Source organism: Nicotiana tabacum, chromosome 11 (genome assembly GCF_000715075.1).
Source record: "Nicotiana tabacum cultivar K326 chromosome 11, ASM71507v2, whole genome shotgun sequence".
Classification (NCBI taxonomy): domain Eukaryota; kingdom Viridiplantae; phylum Streptophyta; class Magnoliopsida; order Solanales; family Solanaceae; genus Nicotiana; species Nicotiana tabacum.
This window is the reverse complement of record NC_134090.1, coordinates 164,938,916-164,964,984: the sequence shown is the minus strand read 5'-3', so window position 1 is coordinate 164,964,984 and position 26,069 is coordinate 164,938,916. Positions and strand designations below refer to the sequence as shown.

General features: G+C 39.7%; 1 protein-coding gene across 1 annotated transcript in view; it reads right to left on the bottom strand.

The window, feature by feature from the left end:
- The window catches only part of LOC142166118 (secreted RxLR effector protein 161-like), a 40,560-nt gene extending 15,075 nt beyond the window's left edge, over window positions 1-25,485 (bottom strand). Inside the window, exon 1 of the mRNA XM_075224537.1 lies at window positions 25,018-25,485. Coding sequence (XP_075080638.1) covers window positions 25,018-25,485 — 468 coding nt within the window. The remainder of the gene's footprint in view (window positions 1-25,017) is intronic.
- Window positions 25,486-26,069: the final 584 nt, after the last annotated feature.

Here is a 26,069-nt window from a genome sequence, read left to right as displayed (position 1 = left end):
TATTAGAGTATTTTAGCTGATTTCAAATCCTATATATTAGGAAAATAATATAAATTACTATTTTGTCTAATGTGGACTTCTATTTTTAAAGGGTAAAAAAGCGAAATGTCATCTTTATTGTTGTATTAACAACTTTTTATTATATAATTTTTGTTTCATGTTTTGGACGTGTCTAATTTCACAACTCACATAATTTATAAATTTAATACAGGTTATTGAACAATTGCAATTCATTCAGCACAGAAAATCGGTTAGACATTCGATCTAACTCTTATTACTTAAATTAGTATTATTTTTTTTTCTTTGTTGTATGATTAAAAATACTTATTCTTATGCCAGCTCAAGTTGCTTGTTTTAAATAGAATTAAAAATTAGACTATATGATTTAATTCAGTGTAATATTAATGATTTGCGTTATTTGCAATTGTCATGCTTGAATCACTCAGATTTCAACAATTATATCCGTTCAGGTAAAGAATCTTCATTATATCATAAAAATAACCAATTATTGAATTAGTCACTTTGATAACGTATAAAACTCTTATGCTTTATTTTAGGTACACATGCAATGGCTAGTGAAAAGGAATTATCAGACCAACGTGTCCCAATAAATAGTTTAAGAGTATCCTATCACGATCCGGATTTCGCGCCCTCAGGAGTCGTGATGGCGCCTACTAATGTGAGCTAGGCAAGCCGACTATTTTATCAATTTACCCTTCTTCCCATTTTAATCCTTTAGCAATTATGAGCAATAATTCAAAGACAGCGGAATTTAAGTCAAGCGAAAGAAAAAAAAAACTACTGAGTATATCCAATACAATTGTTTAAACAAGACTACCCAGAACAGGAGTTACAGCTTCACAGACAGTCTAAGAACAATACAAACAAAGTCTAAATGAAATACATAAGTCTGTCTCTGAATATGTAAAAATAGAAAGAGGAAGGATAGGAGGTGACGGCAAGGCCTGCAGACGTCTTCAGGACTACGTCGGGTTGCCTGTGTAGACTGAATACAACACCCTCACTGCGGTCCAAGCGCTCCGGTATTAGTATCTGCATAAAGTGCAGAGTGTAGTATTAGCACAACTGACCCATGTGTTGGTAAGTGCCTAGCCTAACCTCGGCAAAGTATTGACGAGGCTAGGACCAGACTACCAAATAAACTTGTGCAGTTAAATCATATACAGCGGAAATAGAAGTAGATAATTACAATTAAAATTGGGCAGGGGAAACATGCTGCAGGGAGTAACAGGTAACAACAGAACGACAGTAGAGAAACATAAGGAATGCCATAAATCAATCACCAGCAAAAATAAGGAAATAGAAGAAACAGGTACACACGTAATACCGTTGCAAGTGTGCAACCCGATCCCATTTCATATGATACCGTTGCGGGCATGCAACCCGCTCCCATTTCTTATATTACTGTTGCAGGTGTGCAACCTGCTCCCATTTCACATATTACCATTGCAGGCGTGCAACCCGCTCCCATTTATTTTATCAACACTAATCATAAAAGGGTCCCGACAAGGGAACAATAATATCAAAACAAACATCCCGTCAAGGGAAAAATAATATGACAATAACATCCCAGCAAGGGAACAATAATGATAATAATATCACTACAAGGGAAAAACAATGATAATAACATCCCGGCAAGGGAACAATTATGATAATCCTCATATGAAGCTCAATAAACCACAACGGAGTCATAACAAGTACAATACAAGACTCACGAGCATACTTGACACCGACTTATAGATACTCGTCACCATGCCTATACGTCGTACTCCACGATTAACACGTAGCAAATAAGACACGACTCCTAATCCCTCAAGCTAAGGTTAGACCAAACACTTACCTCGAACTTCCACCGCCAACTCAAGTCTCAAACACTACTTTTCCTTTTGAATTTGATTCCAAATCAATTGTAACTAGAAATAATCGACTTAATAACATTAATAAATGCTAAACAATCCAATTCCAATGCTTAATTATAGATTTCCTATCATTCTTCCCAAAGAGTCAAAAATTGACCCCGGGCCCGCTTGGTCAAAACACGAGGTTCGGATCAAAACCCAATCATCCATTCATCCACGAGCTCGAATATGTAATTAGTTCCAAAATCCGACCCCAAAAAGAGGTCTAAATCCCAATTATATAAAAATCCTAACTCTACCCAAATCCCTAATTTTTTACCCTTAAGAACATGATTTAGGCTTAGAAATCTAATGGGTATTAATGGAAATTGAAGAAAATGAGTCTAAGATTACATACCTATGAATTTGTGGTGAAGTTCTCTTTCAAAAATCGCCCAATTTGGAGTTTGGAAGAGGAAGTTATGAAAATTATGAAGACTCCCATTTCTATTACTGTTTTAAATGACTGAGCAAAAATACACTACGTGATCGCGAACAAGCCTATGCGATCGCATAGGTTTGACTCTCCTGACCTATGCGTTCGCAAGCTAGGGGCCGCGTTCGCATAGTGTTAAAACTACCCAGCCTATAGCCCCCTTCCTACTCTATGCGTTCGTGTAGAGTAAACTCCCAAAGCTCCGCATTTGCACCCAGGTCTATGCATTCGCATAGTGCAAACCTACCCTCCTCCCAATTTGTGTTGTGCATTCGCGAGGGTTACCACGCGATCACATAGAGTTAAAAACTCAGACACCAGCAACAACAGAAATACCAGATTTCTAAGTCCAAAAACACTCCGACGCCTATCCAAAACTCACCCGAGCCCTCGGGGCTCCAAACCAAACATTCACACTACCTCAAAAATACCCTACGGACTTACTCGTGCAATCAAATCGCCAAGATAACATCAACAACTATGAATTTAGCATCAAAATCATGAAATCACTTAAGAACTTCAAATTTTTCAATTTTTCTCAAATATGGTCCGATTCACGTCATTTCAAGTCCGTTTCTTACCAAATTTCACAGACTCGACTTAAACCACATATAAGACCTGTACCGAGCTCCAGAACCATAATACGGGACCGACACCATCAAATTTTAAACATATTTCATTTCTAAAACTCATAAATAATTCCAAAAAATAATTTCTTTATAAATTCATTTCTCGGGTTGGGACCTCGGAATTCGATTCCGGGCATATGCCCAAGTCCTATATTTTCCTACGGACCCTCCGAGACTGTCGAATTACGGGTCCGGGTCCGTTTACCCAAAATATTGACCGAAGTCAACTTAAATTCATTTTAAAGTCAAAATTTGTAATGTTTCATAAATTTTCACATAATGGCTTTCCGGGTACGTGCCCGAACTGCGCACGCAAATTGAGGTAATGCCAAAAGAGGTTTTTAAGGCCTCGAAACGTAGAATTTATTTCTAAAACAAGTGATGGCCTTTTGGGTCATCACATTCTCCACCTCTAAAACAATCGTTCGTCCTCGAATGGACATAAGAAGAAAGTACCTGAGTCGGGGAAAAGATGGGGATAACGGCTCCGCATATCGAACTCGGACTCCCAGGTTGATACCTCAGCAGGCTAACCTCTCCACTGAACACGAATAGAAGAAAAACTATTCGATCTCAACTGACGAACCTGCTGGTTTAGAATAGCTACCAGCTCCTCCTCATAGGACAAGTCCTTGTCCAATTGGACAGTGCTGAAATCTAACACGTGGGATGAATCGCCGTGATACTTCCGGAGCATGGACACATGAAACACTGGGTGCACGACTGATAAACTCGACGGCAACGCAAGTCTGTAAGCCACCTCTCCCACTCGATCGAGAATCTCAAACGGGCCAATGAACCTAGGACTAAGCTTGCCCTTCTTTCCAAGTCTCATCACGCCCTTCATAGGCAACACTTGAAGCAATACCCACTCACCGACCATGAAAGCCAAATCACGAACCTTGCGGTCGACATAACTCTTTTTCCTGGACTGAGCTGTACGAAGCCTATCCTGAATAATTCTGACCTTGTCTAAGGCATCCTGAACTAGATCCGTACCCAACAACTGAGCCTCCCCGGCTCGAACTATCCAACCGACGATTGATACCACCTACCATACAAAGCCTCATAAGGAGCCATCTGAATACTCGACTGGTAGCTGTTGTTTTAGGCAAACTCTGCTAAAGGCAAAAACAGGTCCCACGAGCCTCCAAAGTCAATGACACAAGCTCAGAGCATATCCTCCAAAATTTGAATAGTCTACTCGGGCTGTCCGTCCATCTGAGGATGAAACGCTGTGCTCAACTCAACTCGTGTGCTCAACTCTCGCTGAACTGCCCTCCAAAAACGTGAGGTAAACTGCATACCTCAGTTCGAAATGATAAACACGGGCACACCATGAAGACAAATAATATCCTGGATATAGATCTCACCTACCTCTCGGAAGAATAGGAGACTGCCACATGAATGAAATGTGCTGACTTGGTCAGCCTATCAACAATGAGCCACACTGCGTCGAACTTCATCTAAGTCTGTGGGAGTCCAACAACAAAATCCATAGTGATCCACTCCCACTTCCACTCAGGAAGCTCAATCCTCTGAAACAAACCACCAGGCCTCTGATGCTCGTACTTAACCTGCTGATAGTTCAAACACCGAGCCACATATGCAACAATGTACTTCTTCATTCTCCTCCACCAATAATGCTGCCGCAAATCCTGGCACATCTTAGCGGCGCCCGGATGAATAGAGTACCGGGATATTATGGGCCTTCTCTAAAATCAACTCTCGGAGTCCATGCATATTAGGAACACAAATGTGACCCTGCAACCTTAAAACTCCATCATCTCCCAAGGTAACCTGCTAGGCACCTCCGTGCTACACCGTGTCACTAAGGACACATATATGGGGATCATCATAGTGCCGTTCTTGGATACGCTTCAATAACGATAAACGAGCGACTGTGCAAGCAAACACCCGGCTGGGCTCAGAAACATCCAACCTCACGAACTGATTGGCCAAAGCCTGAAAATCCAAAGCGAGCGGTCTCTCACCGACCGAAATGTAAGTAAGACTGCCCATACTGGCTGACTTCCTACTTAAAGCATCGGCCACCACATTGGCATTTCTCGGATGATATAAGATGGTGATATCATAGTGTTTCAACAGCTCCAACCACCTTTTCTGCCTCAAATTTAGCTCATTCTGCTTGAACAAGTACTGTAAACTCTTATAATCCGTGAACACCTCACATGCCACGCCACACAGATAATGCCTCCAAATCTTTAACGCATGAACAATGGCTGCCAACTCCAGATCATGAACCGGATAGTTCTTCTCATGAATCTTCAACTATCGTGAAGCATAGGCAATGACCTTGCTATCCTGCATCAACATTGCACCAAGTACAATACGAGATGCATCGCAATATACTATATAAGGCCCAAAACCTGTGGGCAATACCAACATCGGTGCCGTAGTTAGAGCTGTCTTGAGCTTCTAAAAGCTTGCCTCACACTCGTCAGACCATCTGAACTGGGCACTCTTCTGGGTCAACTTGGTCATCGGGGCTGCAATAGACGAAAACCCCTCCACAAACCGACAATAATAGCCTTCCAATCCCAAGAAACTCCGGATCTTTGTAGCTGATGCTGGTCTAGGCTAGTTCTTAACTGCCTCAATCTTCTGCGGATCAACCTGAATACCCTCCACTGATACCACATGACCCAGGAATGCAACTAAACTCAACCAGAACTCATACTTCGAAAACTTGGCATGCAACTGACTATCCCTTAAAGTCTGAAGAACCACTCTAAGATACTACTCGTGCTCCTCCCGGCTGCGGGAATAGATCAAAATATCATCAATGAAGACTATCACGAACGAATCCAGGTAAGTCCTGAACACTCGGTTCATCAAATCCATAAAAGTTGCTGGGGCATTTGTCAACCCGAATGACATCACCAATAACTCATAATGCCCTTTCCGAGTGCGGAAAGCTGTCTTAGGGACATCGGATGCACTAATCCTCAATTGATGGTAGCCCGATCTCAAGTCAATCTTCAAAAATACCTTGGCACCCTGAAGCTGATCAAACAAATCATCAATTATCGGTGATGGATACTTATTCTTGATTGTATCCTTGTTCAACTGCCAGTAATCAATACACATTCTCATTGATCCGTCCTTCTTCTTAACAAACAACACCGGCGCACCCCAAAGCGAAATACTAGGTCTAATAAAACCTTTTTCAAGCAAGTCTTGCAACTACTCCTTCAACTCTTTCAACTCAGGCGGGCCCATACAATACGGCGAGATAGAAATGGGTTGAGTGCTCAGAGCCAAATCAACGCAAAAGTCAATATCCCTGTCGGGTGGCATACCCGGCAGGTCTAAAGGAAATACCTTAGAGAACCCACGAGCAACATGCATAGAATTAATAGAATGAACCTCAGCACTAGAATCACGAACATATGCCAAATAGGCCAAACACCCCTTCTCGACCATATGCCGAGCCTTCACATAAGAGATAACACTACGGGTAGAATGACCAGGAGTCCCTCTCCACTCTAAACAAGGAAAAACTGGCAAGGCTAAGGTTACAGTCTTGGCATGACAGTCCAAGATAGCGTGGTAAGGTGATAACTAGTCCATCTCCAATATGACATCAAAATCAACCATGTCCAGCAGAAGCAAATCTACACAAGTCTCAAGACCCCCAATCACAACTATACATGAACGATGGACACGATCTACCACAATAGAATCACCGGTGTAGACACATAAATAGGAGCACTCAAAGAATCACTAGGAATGACTAGATATAGTGCAAAATAAGACGACACATAGGAGTATGTAGATCCTAGATCAAATAAAACTGAAACATCTCTGCTACAAACCAGAACAGTACCTATGATAATTGCATCGAAAGCCTTAACCTCGGGCCTGGCTAGAAGAGCATAACATCGGGGTTGGGACCCATCACCCTGAACTACATCTCTAGGATGGCCTGCTGTTGGCTGGCCTCCACATCTAGCGGCCTGAGCTCCACCTCTAATACCTCTACCTCCACCTCTAGCTGGCTGGCGGGCTGTGGAACACTCGGTGCCTGAACCATGGCATAGGAACCCTGCTGCTGAGAACTACTCGGTGCAAGAGGGCAATATCTAGCAATGTGCCTCATGTCACCACAAGTAAAACAAGCCCTCGATTGCTGGGGCTGACGACCCTGAAAACTCTGAACCAGTGAGCTGGTGGTGCACTTTAGGACTGCTGATCAGAATAATGCATATGAGAACCACGGTAACCTGAAGCACCATGAGAAACCTAAAGTGTTGATTGAAAAAGCCTAGGAGGATGGCCTCTACCATACGAATCCCTGCCTCCAGACGTGGCGCCACTGAATTTCCCTGAATGACGAGGCCTCTTGTCGTACCCCTGACCACCTCCCTATGACAGAACCATCTCCACTCTCCTGGCCACATTGGCCGCCTCTTGAAAAGAAATCTCACTCCCTAACTCCCTAGCCATCTGAAGTCGAATAGGCTGGATAAGTCCCTCAATGAACCTTCTCACCCTGTCTCTCTCGATGGGAAGTATGATAAGAGCATGATGGGCCAAGTCTATGAATCTGGTGTCATATTGAGTAACAGTCATAGAACCCTACCAAAAACACTCAAAATGCCTCCGATAGATCTCTCTATGAGTGATGGGGAGAAACTTCTCCAGAAATAGCTGAGTAAACTGTTCCCAAGTCAAAGCTGGTGATCCGTCTGGTCTCGCCAAACAATGATCTCTCCACTAAGTCTTGGCGGAACTAGACAAGCGAAAAGTAGCAAATTCGACCCCATTGTTCTCCACTATCCCAATGTTCCTGAGAACCTCATGACAACTGTCTAGATAATCCTAGGGATCCTCAGAAGATGCACCGCTGAAAGTAGTAGTAAAGAGCTTGGTGAACTTGTCCAATCTCCACAAAGCATCGGCAGACAAAGTTGCTATATCACCGGTCTGGGCTACCACACTCGGCTGAACTGCTCCAACTTGCTGAGCTGCTAGAGTCTGAAACTGGGGAGCCATATACTCTGGAGTGCGAGTAGCAGGAGTCTGGGCTCCTCCTCCAGCCTGGGAGAAGGCTGGAGCTACATAAAGCAAACCTGCCCGGGTGGCGCTCTCCATAAGGACCACTAGACATATCAGAGCATCCTGGAGTACTGGGGTAGCAATAAACCCCTCTGGGACCTGAGCTAGGCCCAGCGGGACTATAGGGGCCGGAACCTCATCATCAAAGTCAACCTGAGGCTCCGCCGCTGGTGCTGCTGCTCTAGGTTGAGCTCTGCCCTTACCTCGGCCTCGTCCTCTGCCCCTCGTAGGCGCTGCTACTGGGGGCTCGGGATACTGGTTAGTGGATGAGAAAGTATGTGTTCTCGCCATCTGCGAAAGAACAGAGTAGAAATTCAATTAGCATTAAGAAACCAAACCGCACGACATGAAAGAATAAATGTGAAGTTTTTCCTAACTTTGTAGCCTTTGGGGGATAAATACCGATGTCTTCGTACCGATCCATCAGAATCTACTAAGCTTATCTGTGAACTGTGAGACCCATGTAACCTAGAGCTCTGATACCAACTTGTCACGACCCGGATTTTTCGTCCTCGGGAGTCAAGATGGCGCCTACTAATGTGAGCTAGGCAAGCCGACTGTTTGATCAATTTACCCTTTTTCCCTTTTTAATCCTTTAGCAATTATGAGAAATAATTTAAAGACAACAAAATTGAAAAATAATAATAAAACTACTGAGTATATACAATACAACTGTTTAAACAAGACTACCCAGAACTGGAGTCACAGCTTCACAGACAGTCTAAGAATACTACAAACAAAGTGTGAATGAAATACATAAGTCTGTCTCTGAATAAGTAAAAATAGAAAGAGGAAAGGTAGGAGGTGACGCCAAGGCCCACAGACGTCTGCATGACTACATTGGGTCGCCTGTGTGGACTGAAGACAGCACCCTCACTGCAGTCCAAGTGCTCCGATATCAGTATCTGCACACATTGCAGAGTGTAGTATAAGCACAACCGACCCCATGTGCTAGTAAGTGCCTAGCCTAACCTCGGCGAAGTAGTGATGAGGCAAGGATCAGACTACTAAATAAACTTGTGCAGTTAAATCATATACAGCGGAAATAGAAGCAGATAATTACAATTAAAATTGGGCAGGGGAAACATGTTGCGGGGAGTAACAGGTAAACAGAACGACAGTAGAGAAACATAAGGAATGCCATAAATCAATCACCAGCAAAAATAAGGAAATAGAAGAAACAGGTACACACGTAATATCGTTGCAAGCGTGCAATTCGATCCCATTTCATATGATACCGTTGCAGGCACTCAACCCGCTCCCATTTCTTATATTACCATTGTAGGCGTGCAACCCGCTCCCATTTCACATATTACCATTGCAGGCTTGCAACCCGCTCCCATTTCTTTTATCAACACCAACCATAAAAGGGTTCCGACAAGGGAACAATAATATCAAAACAAACATCCCAGCAAGGGAACAATAATATGATAATAACATCCCGACAAGGGAACAATAATGATAATAATATCCCAGCAAGGGAACAACAATGATAATAACATCCCGGCAAGGAAACAATAATGATAATAACATCCCGCAAGGGAACACTTATGATAATTCTCATATGAAGTGCAATAAACCATAACAGAGTCATAATAAGTACAATACAAGACTCACGAGCATACTTGACACCGACTTATAGATACTCGTCACCATGCCTATACGTCGTACTCCACGATTAACACGTAGCAAATAAGACACGACTCCTAATCCCTCAAGCTAAGGTTAGACCAAACACTTACCTCGAACTTCCACCACCAACTTAAATCTCAAACACCACTTTTCCTTTTGAATTTGACTCTAAAGCAATTATGTCTAGACATAATCGACTTAATAACATTAATAAATGATAAATAATCCTATTCCAGTGCTTAATTATTGACTTTTTATCATTCTTCCCAAAAAGTCAAAAATCGACACTAAGCCTACTTGGTCAAAATACGAGGTTCGGACCAAAACCCGATCACCCATTCACCCACAAGCCCGAATATGTAATTAGTTCCAAAATATGACCCCAAAACTAGGTCTAAATCCCAATTATACAAAAAGCCCTAACTCTACCCAAATCCCTAATTTTCTACCCTTAAGAACATGATTTAGGCCTAGAAATCTAATGGGTGTTAATGGAAATTGAGGAAATGAGTCTAAGATTACATACTTATGAATTTGTGGTGAAGTTCTCTTTCAAAAATCGCCCAATTTGGAGTTTGGAAGAAGAAGTTATGAAAATTATGAAGACTCTCGTTTCTGTTATTGTTTTAAATGACAGGGCAAAAAGACACTACGCGATCGCGAACAAGCCTATGCAATCGCATAGGTTTGACTCTCCTGACCTACGCGTTCGCGAGCTAGGGGCCGCATTTGCATAGGGTTAAAACTACCCAGCCCTCAGGCCCGTTCCTACTCTATGCGTTCGTGACTGACCCGGTGCGTTCGCGTAGAGTAAATTCCCAAAGCTCCACGTTCGCACCCAAGTCTATGTGATCGCATAGTGCAAACCTTCCTCCTCCCAATTTATGCTATGCGTTCGCGAGGGTTACCACGCGATCACATAGAGTTAAAAACTCAGACACCAGCAACAGCAGAAATACCAGATTTCTAAGTCCAAAAACACTCTGACGCCTATCTGAAACTTACCCGAGCCCTTGGGGCTCCAAACCAAACATGCACACTACCTCAAAAATACCCTACGGACTTACTCGTGCGATCAAATCGCGAAGAAAACATCAACAACTATGAATTTATCATCAAATCATGAAATCACTTAAGAACTTCAAATTTTCCAATTTTTCTCAAATACGGTCCGATTCACGTCATTTCTTGTCCGTTTCTTACTAAATTTCATAGATTCGACTTAAACCACATATAAGACTTGTATCAGGCTCCGGAACCATAATACGGGCTCGATACCATCAAATTTTAAACATAGTTCATTTCCAAAACTCATAAATAATTCCAAAAAATAATTTTCTTTAGAAATTCATTTCTCAGGCTTGAGACCTTGGAATTCGATTTCGGGCATACACCCAAGTCCCATATTTTCCTACGGACCCTCCGGGACCGTCGAATCACGAGTCCGGGTCCTTTTACCCAAAAAGTTGACCGAAGTCAACTTAAATTCATTTTAAAGTCAAAATTCGTCATTATTTCACAAATTGTCACATAATGGCTTTCCGACTACGCGGCCGGATTGCGCACGTAAATTGAGGTGATGCCAAAAGATGTTTTTAAGGCCTCGGAATGCAGAATTTATTTCTAAAACAAGTGATGACCTTTTGGGTCATCGCATATCTGATTCATGTTAGGTAATACGAGTGTTAGTTTTTGGGAGTAGAATAGTAAAAGAGTTCAACAATAAAATAAATCAAGGCATTCGAAAAATTGTGACATTAGTTGAGAAAGAGGTAATTATTAGTTTATATCAATAATAATATAGATTATTTCGTGTCTTTTCATATTGTAGTTTTAACCATAAGATTAACTTAAAGTGAAACGTTTTACACGGAACAAAAATTCACTCTACACTTTTTAATGGTTATATTGAGATTTGAAAAAATTATTTACATCAAAACAAAATCTGAAAAAGCACGAAGGCTCTTAGTGAAATATCGTTTGCCTTTTTTACCCTTTAAAAATAAATATTACATTGGACAAAATTGTAAAAATTTACTTTCCTAATATTTAGGATCTTGAAATAAATTAAGATTTTAGTTATTAAATATCTCTTTATTCAACAAGGTAGGAAGTCCTAATATTTAGAATTTTAAGTCAACCAAGATTTTATATATTATAATTCATTTCCTTAAAAAGGTGGTTGTCCAAATACGAGAAAAAGAAAAATATGATTGAACCTGATTATAATAATTTATTGTAAAATTGAGGTTCGATGTAATTTATATTGCTGATCAAATCTCACTAATGAGTGATTCAATGTAATTCAACTAAAATATTGCATATTAAATTATTTCTTTATTTAAAACTTATAATCATCTAATATTAACAATTTGAATCAACAAAAAAAACATAATAATGGTATTTTTGGTTGTATGTAAATTATAATTACCATTGAATATAACAACTGTAATTATTCACAAAATATTACCGTATGTACGAAGTCTTACTGTTTAAAAATTTAAAATTAATACAATATAGATAATTAATATATTATTATTTTTGATGATGACCACTTATCAGAAGGTTTTCTTTTCCTTTCCATAAATAGGTTTTCCCAATGATAATAGAGATTCTTACTTATTTTTGCGTGACTTAGAATTGGAGTGACAAATACATGATTTACTTCAAAATCTTAAATAATAATTTATTCAAAGTTTACATTATAGCTTTAACCTACAAATTGTACCTTTATTTAGTTAATCAGATTGTATTTCACAATAGTCTATGAATCTTCACACAAAAATAGTAAATTTAATTATATGTAATTTATCACATCGCCTTTAATATGAAATAAAAAATAAAGCAAAAAAGAAAAATCTTTATAGAATAATGAAGGTGGCAATTACACCCAAAGAAAAAAACTACTAACTTTTAATTTATAATCATAGGCTACTTTCTTCCGTTTTTTAATTTTTATTAAATTATAAATACACTGTTCAGTATTATAGTTAAATAATTTTAAAAATTATATATTCATTAAATAATTTTAAAAATTGTATATTCATTAAAAGTAAAGTAATTTCACACTTTTGGAATTATAACACAAGACTTTTAATATAAATTTTTTAATCATTAATGATGGATAACATGTAAGTTATATTTTATGTCAGATATTATATCATTCAAATTATATTTATAACATTAAAACTTTAAAATTAACTAACATTTTGCTATTAATCTTTATTTATTTGGATTATTCGGAGGGAGTTTTAATATTTAAAAATTCAACATCGAATAAAATTTTAACTTATATAATTTATTTTCTTATCTGAATTGCGTAAAATAATCTTTAGTCAAATTCATATCCTAAGAAAAAAGAAAAAATTTAAATTCAATTCCTTATTTATCAAGATCTAATAACAATCGTGAATGTTGAATATCACCAAACTAAGTTGCACACACTTTAATAATTTTTCTTTGGATCAAAGAATAATCAAGAATATCAAGATATATTATCTTCGCTTTTGATTGAAAAATTCAATCAAAATTATTATATCATCAGTTCAAATGAGAAAAATGAGTTTGGATATAATGACGATCAAGGAAATCAAAAATAACAAAGTCAACAAAGAATAAGTAAGAAATTATTGTTTGGATATAATATCAGTCGCTTTTTTACCTTTTATTTGTTGATTTCATACTGGACTAAATTGTTATTTAGGATATTTTTCTAATATTTAGGAATTTGAAATCCTAATATTTAGGATTTTGAAATTTTAAAAATAGGTTGATCATTAATGCTTTCTATATTTTAACTAAGTAAAACTACTAATATGTAGCAACTCAAAATATATATAAATCTCTAGCCCAATATTTTGAACTTTATAAATATTTCTAAAATATACTACTTACCAAGTTGCCCCATTTATACCATCCTCTCGATTTTCTCTTCCTCTTCTAATTCTATAATGCTTATGAATATTCTTTATAATGTTTGGTGATGAAAAGTTAGTGTAACGATCCGACCGGTCGTTTTGAGATCTAGCGCGTCGTCAAGCAGTTTGAGACCATGAGCAACTTCACTTCAGGTATTATGACTTGTGCGCACGGTCGGAATTGAATTCCGGGAAGTTCGGAGTTGATTTGGAAAGAGAATTCTCATTTCGGAAGCTTTAAGTTGAAAGAATTGACTAAGGTTGTATTTTTGAGTAAACGACCTCAGAATCAGGATTCGAAGGTTTCAGCAGGTTTATATGATGATTACGGACTTGGGCGTATATCCGGACTATGTTTTGGAAGACCTGGGAACGTTTCGACACCTATTGTGGAAGTTAGCATTTTTGGGAGAATCTCATAAGTTTGGATTGAAGTGCATTTCAGTGTTATCGATGTCCGTTTGGGATTTTGAGTCTGGCAGTAGCTCCGTATAGTTATTCTGGAGTTGGGAGCGCGATCGGAAATGAATTCGAAGGTCCGCAGGTCATTTTGGAGTCATTTGGCTAAAGATAGAAATTTGAAAGTTTTTGAGAAGTTTGACCAGAAGTGGACTTTTTGATATCGGGGTCGGAATCCAATTCCGAAAGTTGGAGTAGGTCCATAATGTCGAATATGACTTGTGTGCAAAATTTGAGGTCAATCGGACGTGATCTGATAGGTTTCAGCATCGAATGTAGAAGTTTGAATTTCTAAAGTTCATTAAGCTTGGATTGGAGGTCGATTCAAAATTTTAGCATTGTTTGATATGATTTGAGGCCTCTAGCAAGTTCATAATGTGCTTTGCGACTGGTTGGTAGGTTTGGTTGAGGTCCCAGGGTACTCAGGTGTGTTTTGGATGCTCAATGGGTCGATTCTTGCTTCGTGAGGATTGCTGGTTTTCTGGTGCGAGTGCAACAGGTTTTTACTCTATGCGATTGCGTGAGTGGGTCTGCAATCGCATAGTGCAAGATTGGAGGCTGTTGGTTTTGGCTTATGCGATCGCAAGGGTGTATGTGCGATCGCGTAGAGGAAGAAATTGGAGGCTGTTGGTTTTGGCTTATGCGATCGATCGCAGGGGTGTGTTTGCGATCGCATTGTGCAAGAATTTGGAGGCCCTGGGATTGGCCTATGCGATTGCGGAGCATAGTATGCGATCGCATAGAAGGGTCGTCTGGGTAGGGCAGTGTTTTTTAAAATCGGAGTTTTGGCTCATTTTCACTTCATTTCTTCCATGGGAGCCGATTTTTGGAGCAACTTTGGAGTGCCACTTTCACCACCAAGCATGAGATAAGTGATTTCTACTAGTTTTGAGTAAATACAAGGTTTATATATGAATTTAGACATGGAAATTAGTGGAAATTTGGGGTATTGAGGAAGACCTAGAAATTTGATATTCTTGAATTTTGACCACGATTTTGGACATGAAATTAAGAGAAAATCATATATTTGAGTTCGTGAGTTCATGGGTAAACTTTATCTTCGAAAAATTTAGGAATCCGGGCACTTGGGCCCGAGGGCAATTTTGTCAACTTTTTGATCGGGGTTAGGAATTATTATAAATTGGATTGTAATGAGTAATTGAGCATAGATTAATGGATTTGCATAATTATTGGCTAGTTTTGGAGCATTGTGCATCGATTCGAGTCTTCGGAAGGGCGTGGAATGCTGGTTATGGATCTTCGGAGCGAGGTGAGTCTCCTTTCTAACCTTGTAGGAGAGAATTGTCCCCATAGGTGAAATAATTGGTTATGTGCTCCTATTTGTGGGGGCTACATACGCACGAGGTGATGAGAGTCCGTGCGTAGCTACAAATATGTGTAAGTCCGGATAGTCTAGGACCCAAAAGCATGCTATACTTTGAATATCTGTAACCTTATTGATAGATGAATTGCTTAAATCATATCGAATTAGTAAATAGATTTCTAAAAAGAATTAAACTTCATTTTTCTAAATTGTTAAAAGGGAATTGGTTTTCTTTGGATAATTGTTTCCTAATGACTTCTTGATTGATTGTCTATGCGTGTTAAATTCTGGAACAGGCTGAACGCCTCGGCAGATTAAATAGATGCATCTATGGTTCGCGCCATTCGACCCTCTGGCAGTGCACAGTTTAAATATTGTTGGATCGGGCCGTACGTCCTCGGCATGATTTGCTCATGCTTGTATTGCTTGCCTTGAAACTTATTGAAGTTGTTATTAGCCCTTCCCGGCTTGAGAATATGTGTATAAATGATGAAAAAGGAAATTTGGAAATTTCACATAAAAGAAAGAATTGTTTACATGTTTCACCCTATTGAATTACAAATCATGTTTATATAAATCCTCGATTCATTATATTACGGGCGTATCATTATTGGATCACTAGTAAGTATCGAAGTCGACCTCTCGTTTCTACTTCTTCGAGATTAGATGGGATACTCATTGGGTATACGTTATTTTCGTACTCATACTACACTTGTTGTGCATTTTTGTTGTACAGGTTCATATATGGCTAATGGCTTAGTGGCATAGCGGCACGGTTGATATGGAGACTTAGGTGAGCTGCATTTATCGAGACGACCCGCAGCCAACAAAGTCCCCTTCAGAGTATTGTACTGTATTTTCATTTTTGTCCACTTTGTATTCCGGACAGTTACTGTATTTTATTTCATTCCTAGTAAATGCTCATGCACTTGTGACACCGGGTTCTGGGATGATTATTGTGTATCTTGTATTTACTTCCAAACATTCTTTTATTGATATTGTAAAGATTGTCGTTTACTAGTAAAAGTTGAAGGAAGATCATAGTTTTTCAAAATTGTTAAAACGAGAACTTAATCAAGTATTTTGGTTGTCTTGCCTGACATTGGTATTCGGCGCCATCACGACCCTTAGTGGATTTTGGGTCGTGAAAACATGGTATTAGAGCACTAGGTTCCCTTAGGTCTCACGAGTCATGAGCAAGTCTAGTAGAGTCTCGCGGATAGGTACAGAGACGTCTGTACTTATCTTCGAGAGGCTATAAGTTTGTTAGGAGCACCTTCTGTCTTGATTCCTCATCGTGCGGTTTGATTCCTTTGAGGCTTATGCCTTTGTTTCTTTCCTACTCAATCTTATGCGACGTGAATCGCTTATTATAAATCGAGAATTGAAGGATTGTAATGGCATTACAGATGTGGTGCGGGATGTTTCTCCCGGTATTGTTGATTGGGCTATTATCGTTGCCTTGCTAGAGGATATCTTGTCATTTCAGCTCAGTATCAGTATTCCTGAGAGCTTTGAGACTATGCACAAATCGCTATGATTGCTCATGATTGGTTATCGAATAGTATCGACATGATAGTAGGATACTTGCCTATATGTGGGGCAGTGAATGATTTGGAAGGGAGTTCTCTCAATGCATGATTCTAAGATTTGGTATTTCATCTCCGGCGAGGGAAAAGCAATTGGCCTATGAATGTCCAGATTTGGATCGATGGAGTAACGAGACTTGGTATTTTCAAGTGTGGTGGGATTTTCATATGCGACGTGGTATTGTTGTCCTCGATTGAGTGTGTTAAGTCCGCCGGTGTTATGATTTTCTGCAATTCGCCTTTGAGGCAAGATATTATGAAATAATATTGGAGAAACGACTGTCAGAGATTGCGGGGTGCGGTGGTTCAGGATTGAATATGTATTCCTAATACTGACGGCTCGAGAAAGATGATCTTCGGAAAGGTTTAAAAGTGAGTAGCGGTCTATTGGTTCAAATGCTACCGAGATAAATTTCGATCTAAGGCATTAGCTGAGCAGCAAAGGATGAGAAAGGACGTGTGGGGAGTGTCATGCAGTGGTTAAACTTACAGAAGGCCCGGTGTAAGAAGTGGAGGTAGAGTAGTTTCTTAAAGAAGTGAGTTTGCCCAAAGTTGGAGAGCGGCAGAGCAGTATGTGGATTCAGTGGGTGGGTCTACGGGCTTAATTGGAAATATCGACTATTATAAGGTAGGAGACTTAATATGATGGAAATGAGCTGCTTGATATGAAGGAGGGTACAACATAACTTTGAATTAGAGGATATTTTCGAACATCTAGTTGATGTCTACGATGAGTGAATGAACTTGTGCAGCTGGTGAAGGAGCACGGGCTCAGGAGGGGTTATTGATGTCGTAGTGATTGTACCCCGTTCAGCGATGCTATAAGATGTCGGAGAGTAATTTCCATAGGGGGTTATTCCCTTTGAGCAGGTTAGCGATCGCGTGGTTGGTGAAGCTTCTGCGAAGAATTCTACTAGCTATACGGTAAAGAGATCGGTCATGTGAATGTGGTTAATGATTCAGAGTATTCGTAAAGGGTTTTACAGAAAGATTTCGAAGGATATTGCGGGCTGGTTATGCAAGAGCATGCCAACAATGAAGAAAGAATCTTGGTGGGTCATAGATTTGTTTAATGGTTGCTTCAAGCTAAGTGGGAGAGCCCTGCCACCTACGATTCAGTTGTTGGTTATCTTCTTGTGAGGTTTTAGGTTATCGGCGTATTGGCAAGTTATTTCAGCTACGGAAAAAGAACATAGGTGGTAATTTGAGCAAATGGATTGTTAAAGGTGCACCATGGTTGGACTTATTGGCTCATGTTCAAACTTGGGGAAGGATTCAGGATTTATGCCTTGTATAGATGCGGGTTTCAAGGAAAGTGATTCTACCGGGTGCTTCATCGAGAAGGGTATTTATGTGCTAGAAGATTCATGGAGTTGATTATATTCGGGGCCAAGTCAGAGCGAGTGGCTCTCAACAACGATCCTAGTGGATTCAAAGGGGTAAAGTGTGGTGCCTAATAATTTTGAGCCTATAGGTGCGGTTAAGAATCAAGCTTTTGTAGTAGCTTATGAGTAGAGAGTCCCAGAATGTTCTATGAAGTTTTGACTTGCAGTGTGGTATTTGGGAAATATGAAATGGTTCATGGTATTTGAGACAACATGGTCTCGTGATTCAAGGTCACTCAGGATGAGTGCGGATGGATTGTGTTATGTGTTGACTAGAGTTATTATTATTTCTAAGGTAATCAAGGATAAATTGGAAGAAGATAGATTGGTTAGCCATAGTTGAATTGGCATACTGGTGGTAGTGATCAGTTCCTTCAGCATGATCAAGATATGCAAGTGATTTGTGACGGTACGTGTGAGGCTTGTCGGCCGCCGTAGTTGATGTTATTCAGAAGTATTCTGCTATTATGACCTGTTATGTGTAGGCGGATCCCGGAAGGACTATGGTGGCTTAGACCACTACTTAGAAATTGGCGTATTTTGCGGTTATGAGAATTCACTTGTGCGTTGCTATGGTTCTCCTGAAATGAGCTAAGTGAAAAATTTCTATATGATGAAGTATTAATCTATTAGTGGTTCCGGAGTTATGATGAAGATCGTGTGTGATGACCCTTTTTGGGTCATCACTTGTTTTAAAAGTGAATTCTGCGTTCCGAGGCCTTAAAAACCTCTTTTAGCATCACCTCGATTTGTGTGTGCAGTCCGGGCGCGTAGCTGGAATGCCATTATGTGAAATCTATGAAAAATGATAAATTTTGACTGTAAAATGAATTAAGTTGACTTCGGTCAATATTTTGGGTAAGTGGACCCGGACCCGGACCCATGATTTGACGGTCCCAGAAGATCCGTAGGAAAATATGGGACTTGAGCGTGCGCCCGGAATCGAATTCCGAGGTCCCAAGCCCGAGAAATATTTTTTTAAAGAAAATTATTTTCTAAAAATATTTCTGAGTTTTGGAAATGAAAGGAGTTTAAAACTCGATGGTATCAGGCCCGTATTTTGGTTCCGGCGCCCGGTACAGGTCTTATATGTGATTTAAGATAAGTCTGTGAAATTTGGTAAGAAATGGACTTGAAACGACGTGAATCGGATCGTTTTTGAGAAAATTGGAAATTTGATGTTTTTAAGAAAATTTCATGATTTTGATACTAAATTCATAGTTGTTGATGTTATTTTGGTGATTTGAATACACGAGCAAGTCCGTATGATATTTTTAGGTTGGTGTGCATGTTTGGTTTGGAGCCCTGAGGGCTCGGGTTAGTTTTGGATAAGCCACAGAGTGGATTTTGGACTTGAGGAATTACAGACTTTCAGCTGTTGCATTACAGGCCAGTAGGCTTCGCATTTGCGAAGCCTGGCTCGCAAATGCGAGAGGCATGTCGCAAATGCGAAAGAAGCCCATGCCAGCCTACCTCGCAATTGCGAGGATTCTATCGCAAATGCGATACTCCCCCTTTTAGCCAGTCGTCGCAAATGCGAGAACCCCTTCGCAAATGCGAACATAGCAGAGGTCTGGTTTCGCAATTCCCATATCAGCAACTTGCAATTTTATACTTAACCAAAAATCTCCCATTTTTTACACTCTTTCAAAACCAAAACACTCTTGGGCGATTTTTCAAAGACAACTCTTCTTCCAAATCGATTGTAAGTCAATTTGAACTCGTTTTCTTCAATCATTAAGATCTTTTCACATGATTTCAACTCAAAATCAATGATTTTCATGGGAAAAATTGGGTGTTTTCGGTAGAACTGTAACGACTCGGCCTGTCGTTTTGAGAGTTATAGCCCCACTTCCCCCATCTATGCTTCTTTATGTATTGTTCAGCTATGTTGAGTTGTATTGAGTTGGTAGGTTTGGGTTCGGAGTAGTTTTGGAGTGAAATGAACACTTAGTCTCTTAGTTACAAAGTTAAGTTAGAAAGTCAATCGGAAGTTGACTTATGAGTAAACAAATTCGGATTTGGATTTTTATGATTCGATTAGCTTCGTTGGGTGATTTTAGACTTTGAAGTGTGTTCAGAATGTAATTTGGAGGTCCGTGGTAGAATTAGGCTTGAATTGGCGGAAGTTGGAAGTTTAGAAGTTCTTAGGCTTGAATTCGAGATTGATTTGGTATTTTGGTGTTGTTTTGGGTGTTCTGGAGGTCCGAGTAAGTTGGGGTAGTTGATATATGATTTGTTTGAATTATTGGTTGAGGTCCCGAGGGCCTCGGGTGAGTTTCAGATAGGTTTGGGTTGTGTTGCGCTCGTTTTTCTTATGTTTCAGCGTTGTTTCTTCAAGCATAAATGACATCATATTGAACAAATGAGCTCTGATTTCTTTTTTGATTGAAGCATTAGATCCATATCGTAATTTTAGTAGAAAAAAGAATCATCAAATTTGGACATCGTATGAGGATTTTATGGTCATTTTACTAAGAATTAGGTTGCTAAATTTTTCAGAGTAATTACGAAGTTGCCACTAGCATCGTATTTAAAAATCTGCACTATTTGCAAATATTAAAACCTACATATCTCATTCATTATAAGGTCAAATTGAGTGATTCAAAATTCTAACTTGACTAGAATATCACAAGAAATCCATTGGAGGCATAAAATACGAGTTTCAGAATTGTTTGGCATGAGAAACGAGGCAGAATATTTGGCAGAAAAATATATAAAACTAGGGTTTGTTCATTCAGTCATATTTTGATTTGGGGAGCTCGGATTTGGGCGATTTTGGAGGTGATTTTCACTATATGGATTGGGGTAAGTGTTTTCTACTTGGTTTTGGTTATATTTCATGAATCCATCATCGTTTTTGGGATTTGATTGATGATTTCAAAGTGAAATTTAGGGAGTTAGGTTTTGAATTTTGGAGAGTTTTAATTGAGGATTTGAGGGACCAAACGGAGTCCGATTTTGATAAATTTTATATGGTTAGACTCAGGAGAGAACGAGATTTATGATTCTGCCATTTTTGACTGATTGTGAGACGTGGCCCCGGGGGTCGAATTTTGTCCGATTTCGGATTTTTGGCATATTTTGTAGTTTTTATTGTGGAATTCGATTCTTTAGCATATGGTGATGGTGTTAATCTAATTATGGTTAGATTTGGAGCTTTTGGAGACCGATTCGAGAGACGAGGGCATCGCAGAGTAGGATTTTGCGCGGTTAAGGTAAGTAACAGTTTTAACTCTGGCTTTGAGGGTATAAACCCAGAGAATTTGATATCGTGTGACTGTTTGGAGGTGATACCCATGCTAGGTGATGGCGTGTGGGTGTATACCTCGAGGAATTGAGACTTGGTCCGTCGTGTGTGGCTGTGAGGCCTAATAACCATTATCTGTGTTTATGCATTTACTTGGTGAACTTGTTTACTCTTATGTTAGAGATCATGCTTAGGCTTTATTCGTGCTTACATTATTTGTTTTCAGTCATACAAATTATTGTAAATGTTTATCTCAGTCTCTATTGTTTTCTAATATTTTGTGATAACTGATGTGGGTTGTGTCCCCTTATTTGTTGATGATGGTGAGGCTAGTGAGGTACATGATTGAGTGAGACCGAGGGCCTGGTTGTAAGGATATTGATACCATAGCACATGCGTTGTATGCGTAGCACGTAAGTTGACCGTGCGGGTCCAGGTATTGATACCATAGCGCGTGAGTTGTCCGCGTAGCACGTGAGTTGACCGTGCTGATCCAGGTATTGATATGGTAGCACATGAGTTGTCCGTGCTTAGCGCTTGGGCTTTGGGAGCCCCTCCGAAGTTTGTTCACACCCCCAGTGAACGCAGAGTGTTGAGTGTTGAGTGTGAGTGATGAGGGATGGAGGGACACTGCAGTGAGGTTGCATTTACTTTTGTTGTTGCTACATTTTACCTGTTAATTTCTTTGTGGCATTTATCGAGTTATGAAATTTACCTGTTTATTCATGTTTATTTTTTTAAAATTGTGAAAATAAATAATTGGATTGTTTTACTTAGCTCGTCACTACTGCTCAGTTCCTTAGTTATTTCTGTTACTACTGAGATGGTTGTACTCATACTACACCCTGCACTTTATGTGCAGATCCAGGTGAGTTAGAGCGCGACGATCGTTGAGTTCAGGCCGGCTATCTGTGGAGATTGCAAGGTAGCTGCTTGTGTCCGCAGGACCTTGTTATTTCTGTTGTCATTTCTTCTTTTAGACAGTTAGACAGTTTATATATCTTAGTTTGTAGTTTTAGACGCTCATGACTTAGTGACACCCCGATGTTTGGGGCTAGTTTCCATATTTTTCTATATTATATTTAGAGTTGATTTAGTTTATGAAAAATTTAAATGTTGAAATGTTTTATTAATTTCTTATAATTGATTTAGTAGTAATATTTTGGAAAATAGGCTTGCCTTGTAACACGATAGGTGCCATCACGACATGGTTAGATTTTGGGTCGTGACAAGAACCTAGGTTTTTCAAAAATTACTTAAGGGATTTGGACCTCGATTTGAGGTCCAATTTTAAAACAAATTATATATTTGGGCTCGTGGGGGAATGGGTAATCAGATTTTGGTTCAAACTTCGAGTTTTAACCATGTGGGCCCGGTGGCGATTTTTGACTTTTTGGGTAAAACTTTAGGAAACTCATTTTCATGCATTAGAATTGATTCATTTAGCATTTATTGATGTAATTAAGTAACTTGTGGCTAGATACGAGCGAATTGGTGGTGAAATCAAGAGGTAAAGCGATAGTAGAGACTTGAATTGTATTCGTGGCATCGAGGTAAGTGTTTGGTCTAACCTTAGCTTGAGGAATTAGGAGTCGAGTCGTATTTGCTAAGTGGTATTTGTCGAGTACGATGGATAGGCACGGTGACGAGTATCTATACGTTGGTGTCAAGCATGTCTGTGACTCTTATATTGTGATTATTATGCCTTCGTTGTATTATTCATGCTTCGATGAATCTATCCAAAATCAAAACGAATACGTCACAATATGCTAAGGGAACAAAGCCCAAGCGAAAACAATCAATAAAGGGCACGATTCCTGAAATTACCAAAACACGAGCCCCGAGCCCACGTCTCGAAATTTGACAAAATTCACAAAACTAGAATCCTTATGCTCTCACGAGTCTAACCATACGAAAATTATCCAATTCTGATACCATTTGGCCCTTCAAATCATCATTTTACATTTTTGAAAGGTTTCACCATTTTCTTCACAAATTCTATTCCAAATCACGGATTAAATGATGAATTCTATGATAGATTCATGTACTCTAGCCAAATCTGAGTTAGAATCACTTACCCCGATGAATTTCTTGAAAAACCTTCGAACAATCACCAAAATCCGAGCTCTCTAGGTCAAAATATCAAATAAAACCCAAAACCTCATATTTATAGAGTACCCCCACAGGTTTCCACCTCCACGGTCCGCACATAAACACTGCGGTCCGCGCTAGCCAGTGCGGTCCGCGCAAAAACAACTGCGGCCGCACTGGCCTTCCTCTGTAGTGACATGCTTTAGTATTTTGATCATAACTTTTGCTACAGATGTCCAAATTGAGATATCTTTACCTTTCGGGGAACTAAACTTGAAGAGCTACAACTTTTGTTTTTGAATACCCTCAAAATTCCCTGTAGATCAAAAGATATGAGCTTCCGAAGTAGGACTAGTGGGAAGGTTCTTCACCGCGGCCGCGCCCACTTTTGTGTGGTCCGCGCGACGCCTACCGCGGCCGCTTCCGCTTTTGTGCGGTCTGCACAGCACTCACCGCGGGCGCACTTATTTTTGTGCGGACCGCGTGAGTAAGTTCCGGGGCCTGCAACCCCTATGGACCTGCTACGGCTATGATATTTGCACTAAAACATCCCGGAACCTATCCGGAACTCCCGGAACTTCAAACCAATTGTACCAACACATCCCATGACATCGTTCAAAATTGCTCAAAACTTCGGAATTCTCACAACAACATCCAATCACCAATTTAACATAGCATCCAAGTCTAAGAACTCCAAGAACTCTTAAATTATGCTTTCGCTCAAAAAGTCTATCAAATCTCGTCCGAATGACCTGAAATTTTGCACACACATCCCAAATGACACAACGAAGCTACTGCAACTCTCGGAATTTCATTCCGACCTTTATATCAAAATCTCACCTATCAACCGGAAAGCGCCGAAATCTCAATTTCGCCAATCCAAGCCTAAACCTTCCACGGACTTCCAAAATGCATTCCGATCACACTCCTAAGTCCCAAATCACCTAACGGAGCTAACCAAATCATAAAAATTTCAATCCGAGATCAAATACACATAAGTCAAATCTTGGTCAAACCTTTCAAATTTTAAGCTTTCAACTGAGACTGTTCTTCCAAATTCATTCTGATTAACCTGAAACCCAACACCAACGATTTACATAAGTCATAATATCCCACACGGGGTAAGTCATGCCCGATAACTGGTGAGCGAAGTACAAAATCTCAAAACGACCGGTCGGATCGTTACAACACTCAATGTGCTTTGCTCTTTTATGGCTTTGGGGCTCCTTCGAATTTGCAACTGCACCACTATTATCACAATAATAAAGTGTTATTGGTGCTTTAATCGAGGGAACCACACCCACCTCTCTTAGAAAGTTCCCGAGCCAAACCACTTCTTTGGCTGCCTCAGAGGCTGCCACATATTCGGCTTCCATGGTGGAATCAGAAATGCAAGTTTGCTTGATGCTCCTCCAACTTATGGCTCCACCTCCCAGAGTAAACACATTTCCTGAGGTAGACTTTGTAGAATCTCTATCTGATTGGAAATCCGAATTAGTGTATCCAATAGGCACAAGGTCATCCGAACGGTAGACTAACATGTAATCCCTAGTCCTTTTTAGGTACTTGATTATATGCTTAACCGCGATCCAATGCTCTCTCCCAGGATTAGACTGAAATCTGCTAACAACACCAATGGCAAAGCAGATATCAGGTCTAGTACATAACATAACATACATCAAACTCCCCACAACATATGCATAGGGGACCGCCTTCATCATTTCTATCTCTTCATTAGTTTGGAGATTGATCTTTAGATAGAGAAATTCCATGCCTGAAATGGAGAAATCCTTTCTTGGAATCATGCATGCTGAACCTGGAGAGTATTATCTCAATATAAAGAGCCTGGGATAAGCCTAATATCCTTTTCTTGCGATCTCGCAAGAGCTTGATCCTAATGATATGAGCCGCTTCTCCCAAATCTTTCATATTGAAGTGCGTGGACAACTACTGTTTAACTGAACCCAACATGCCCACATTATTTTCTATGAGAAATATGTCATCTACAAATAAGATTAAAAATGCCACTTTGTCCCCATCCCACTTCTAGTATACACAAGACTCGTTAAGACACTAATCAAAATCAAAAGTTTTAATCGCCTTGTCAAAAGAAGTGTTCCATGCTCTAGATGCATGTTTCAGTCCATAAATGGACCTTTTAAGCTTACACAACATGTGTTCCTTTCCACTTTCCACGAAACTGTCTAGTTGCATCATATAGATGCACTCATCAAAACTTCTATTAAGGAAAGCTATCTTGACATCCATTTGACAAATCTCATAATCACGTTGAGCAGCAATGGATAAGAGAATCCTAATAGAATTAAGCATGGCTACCGGCGAATAGGTTTCCTCA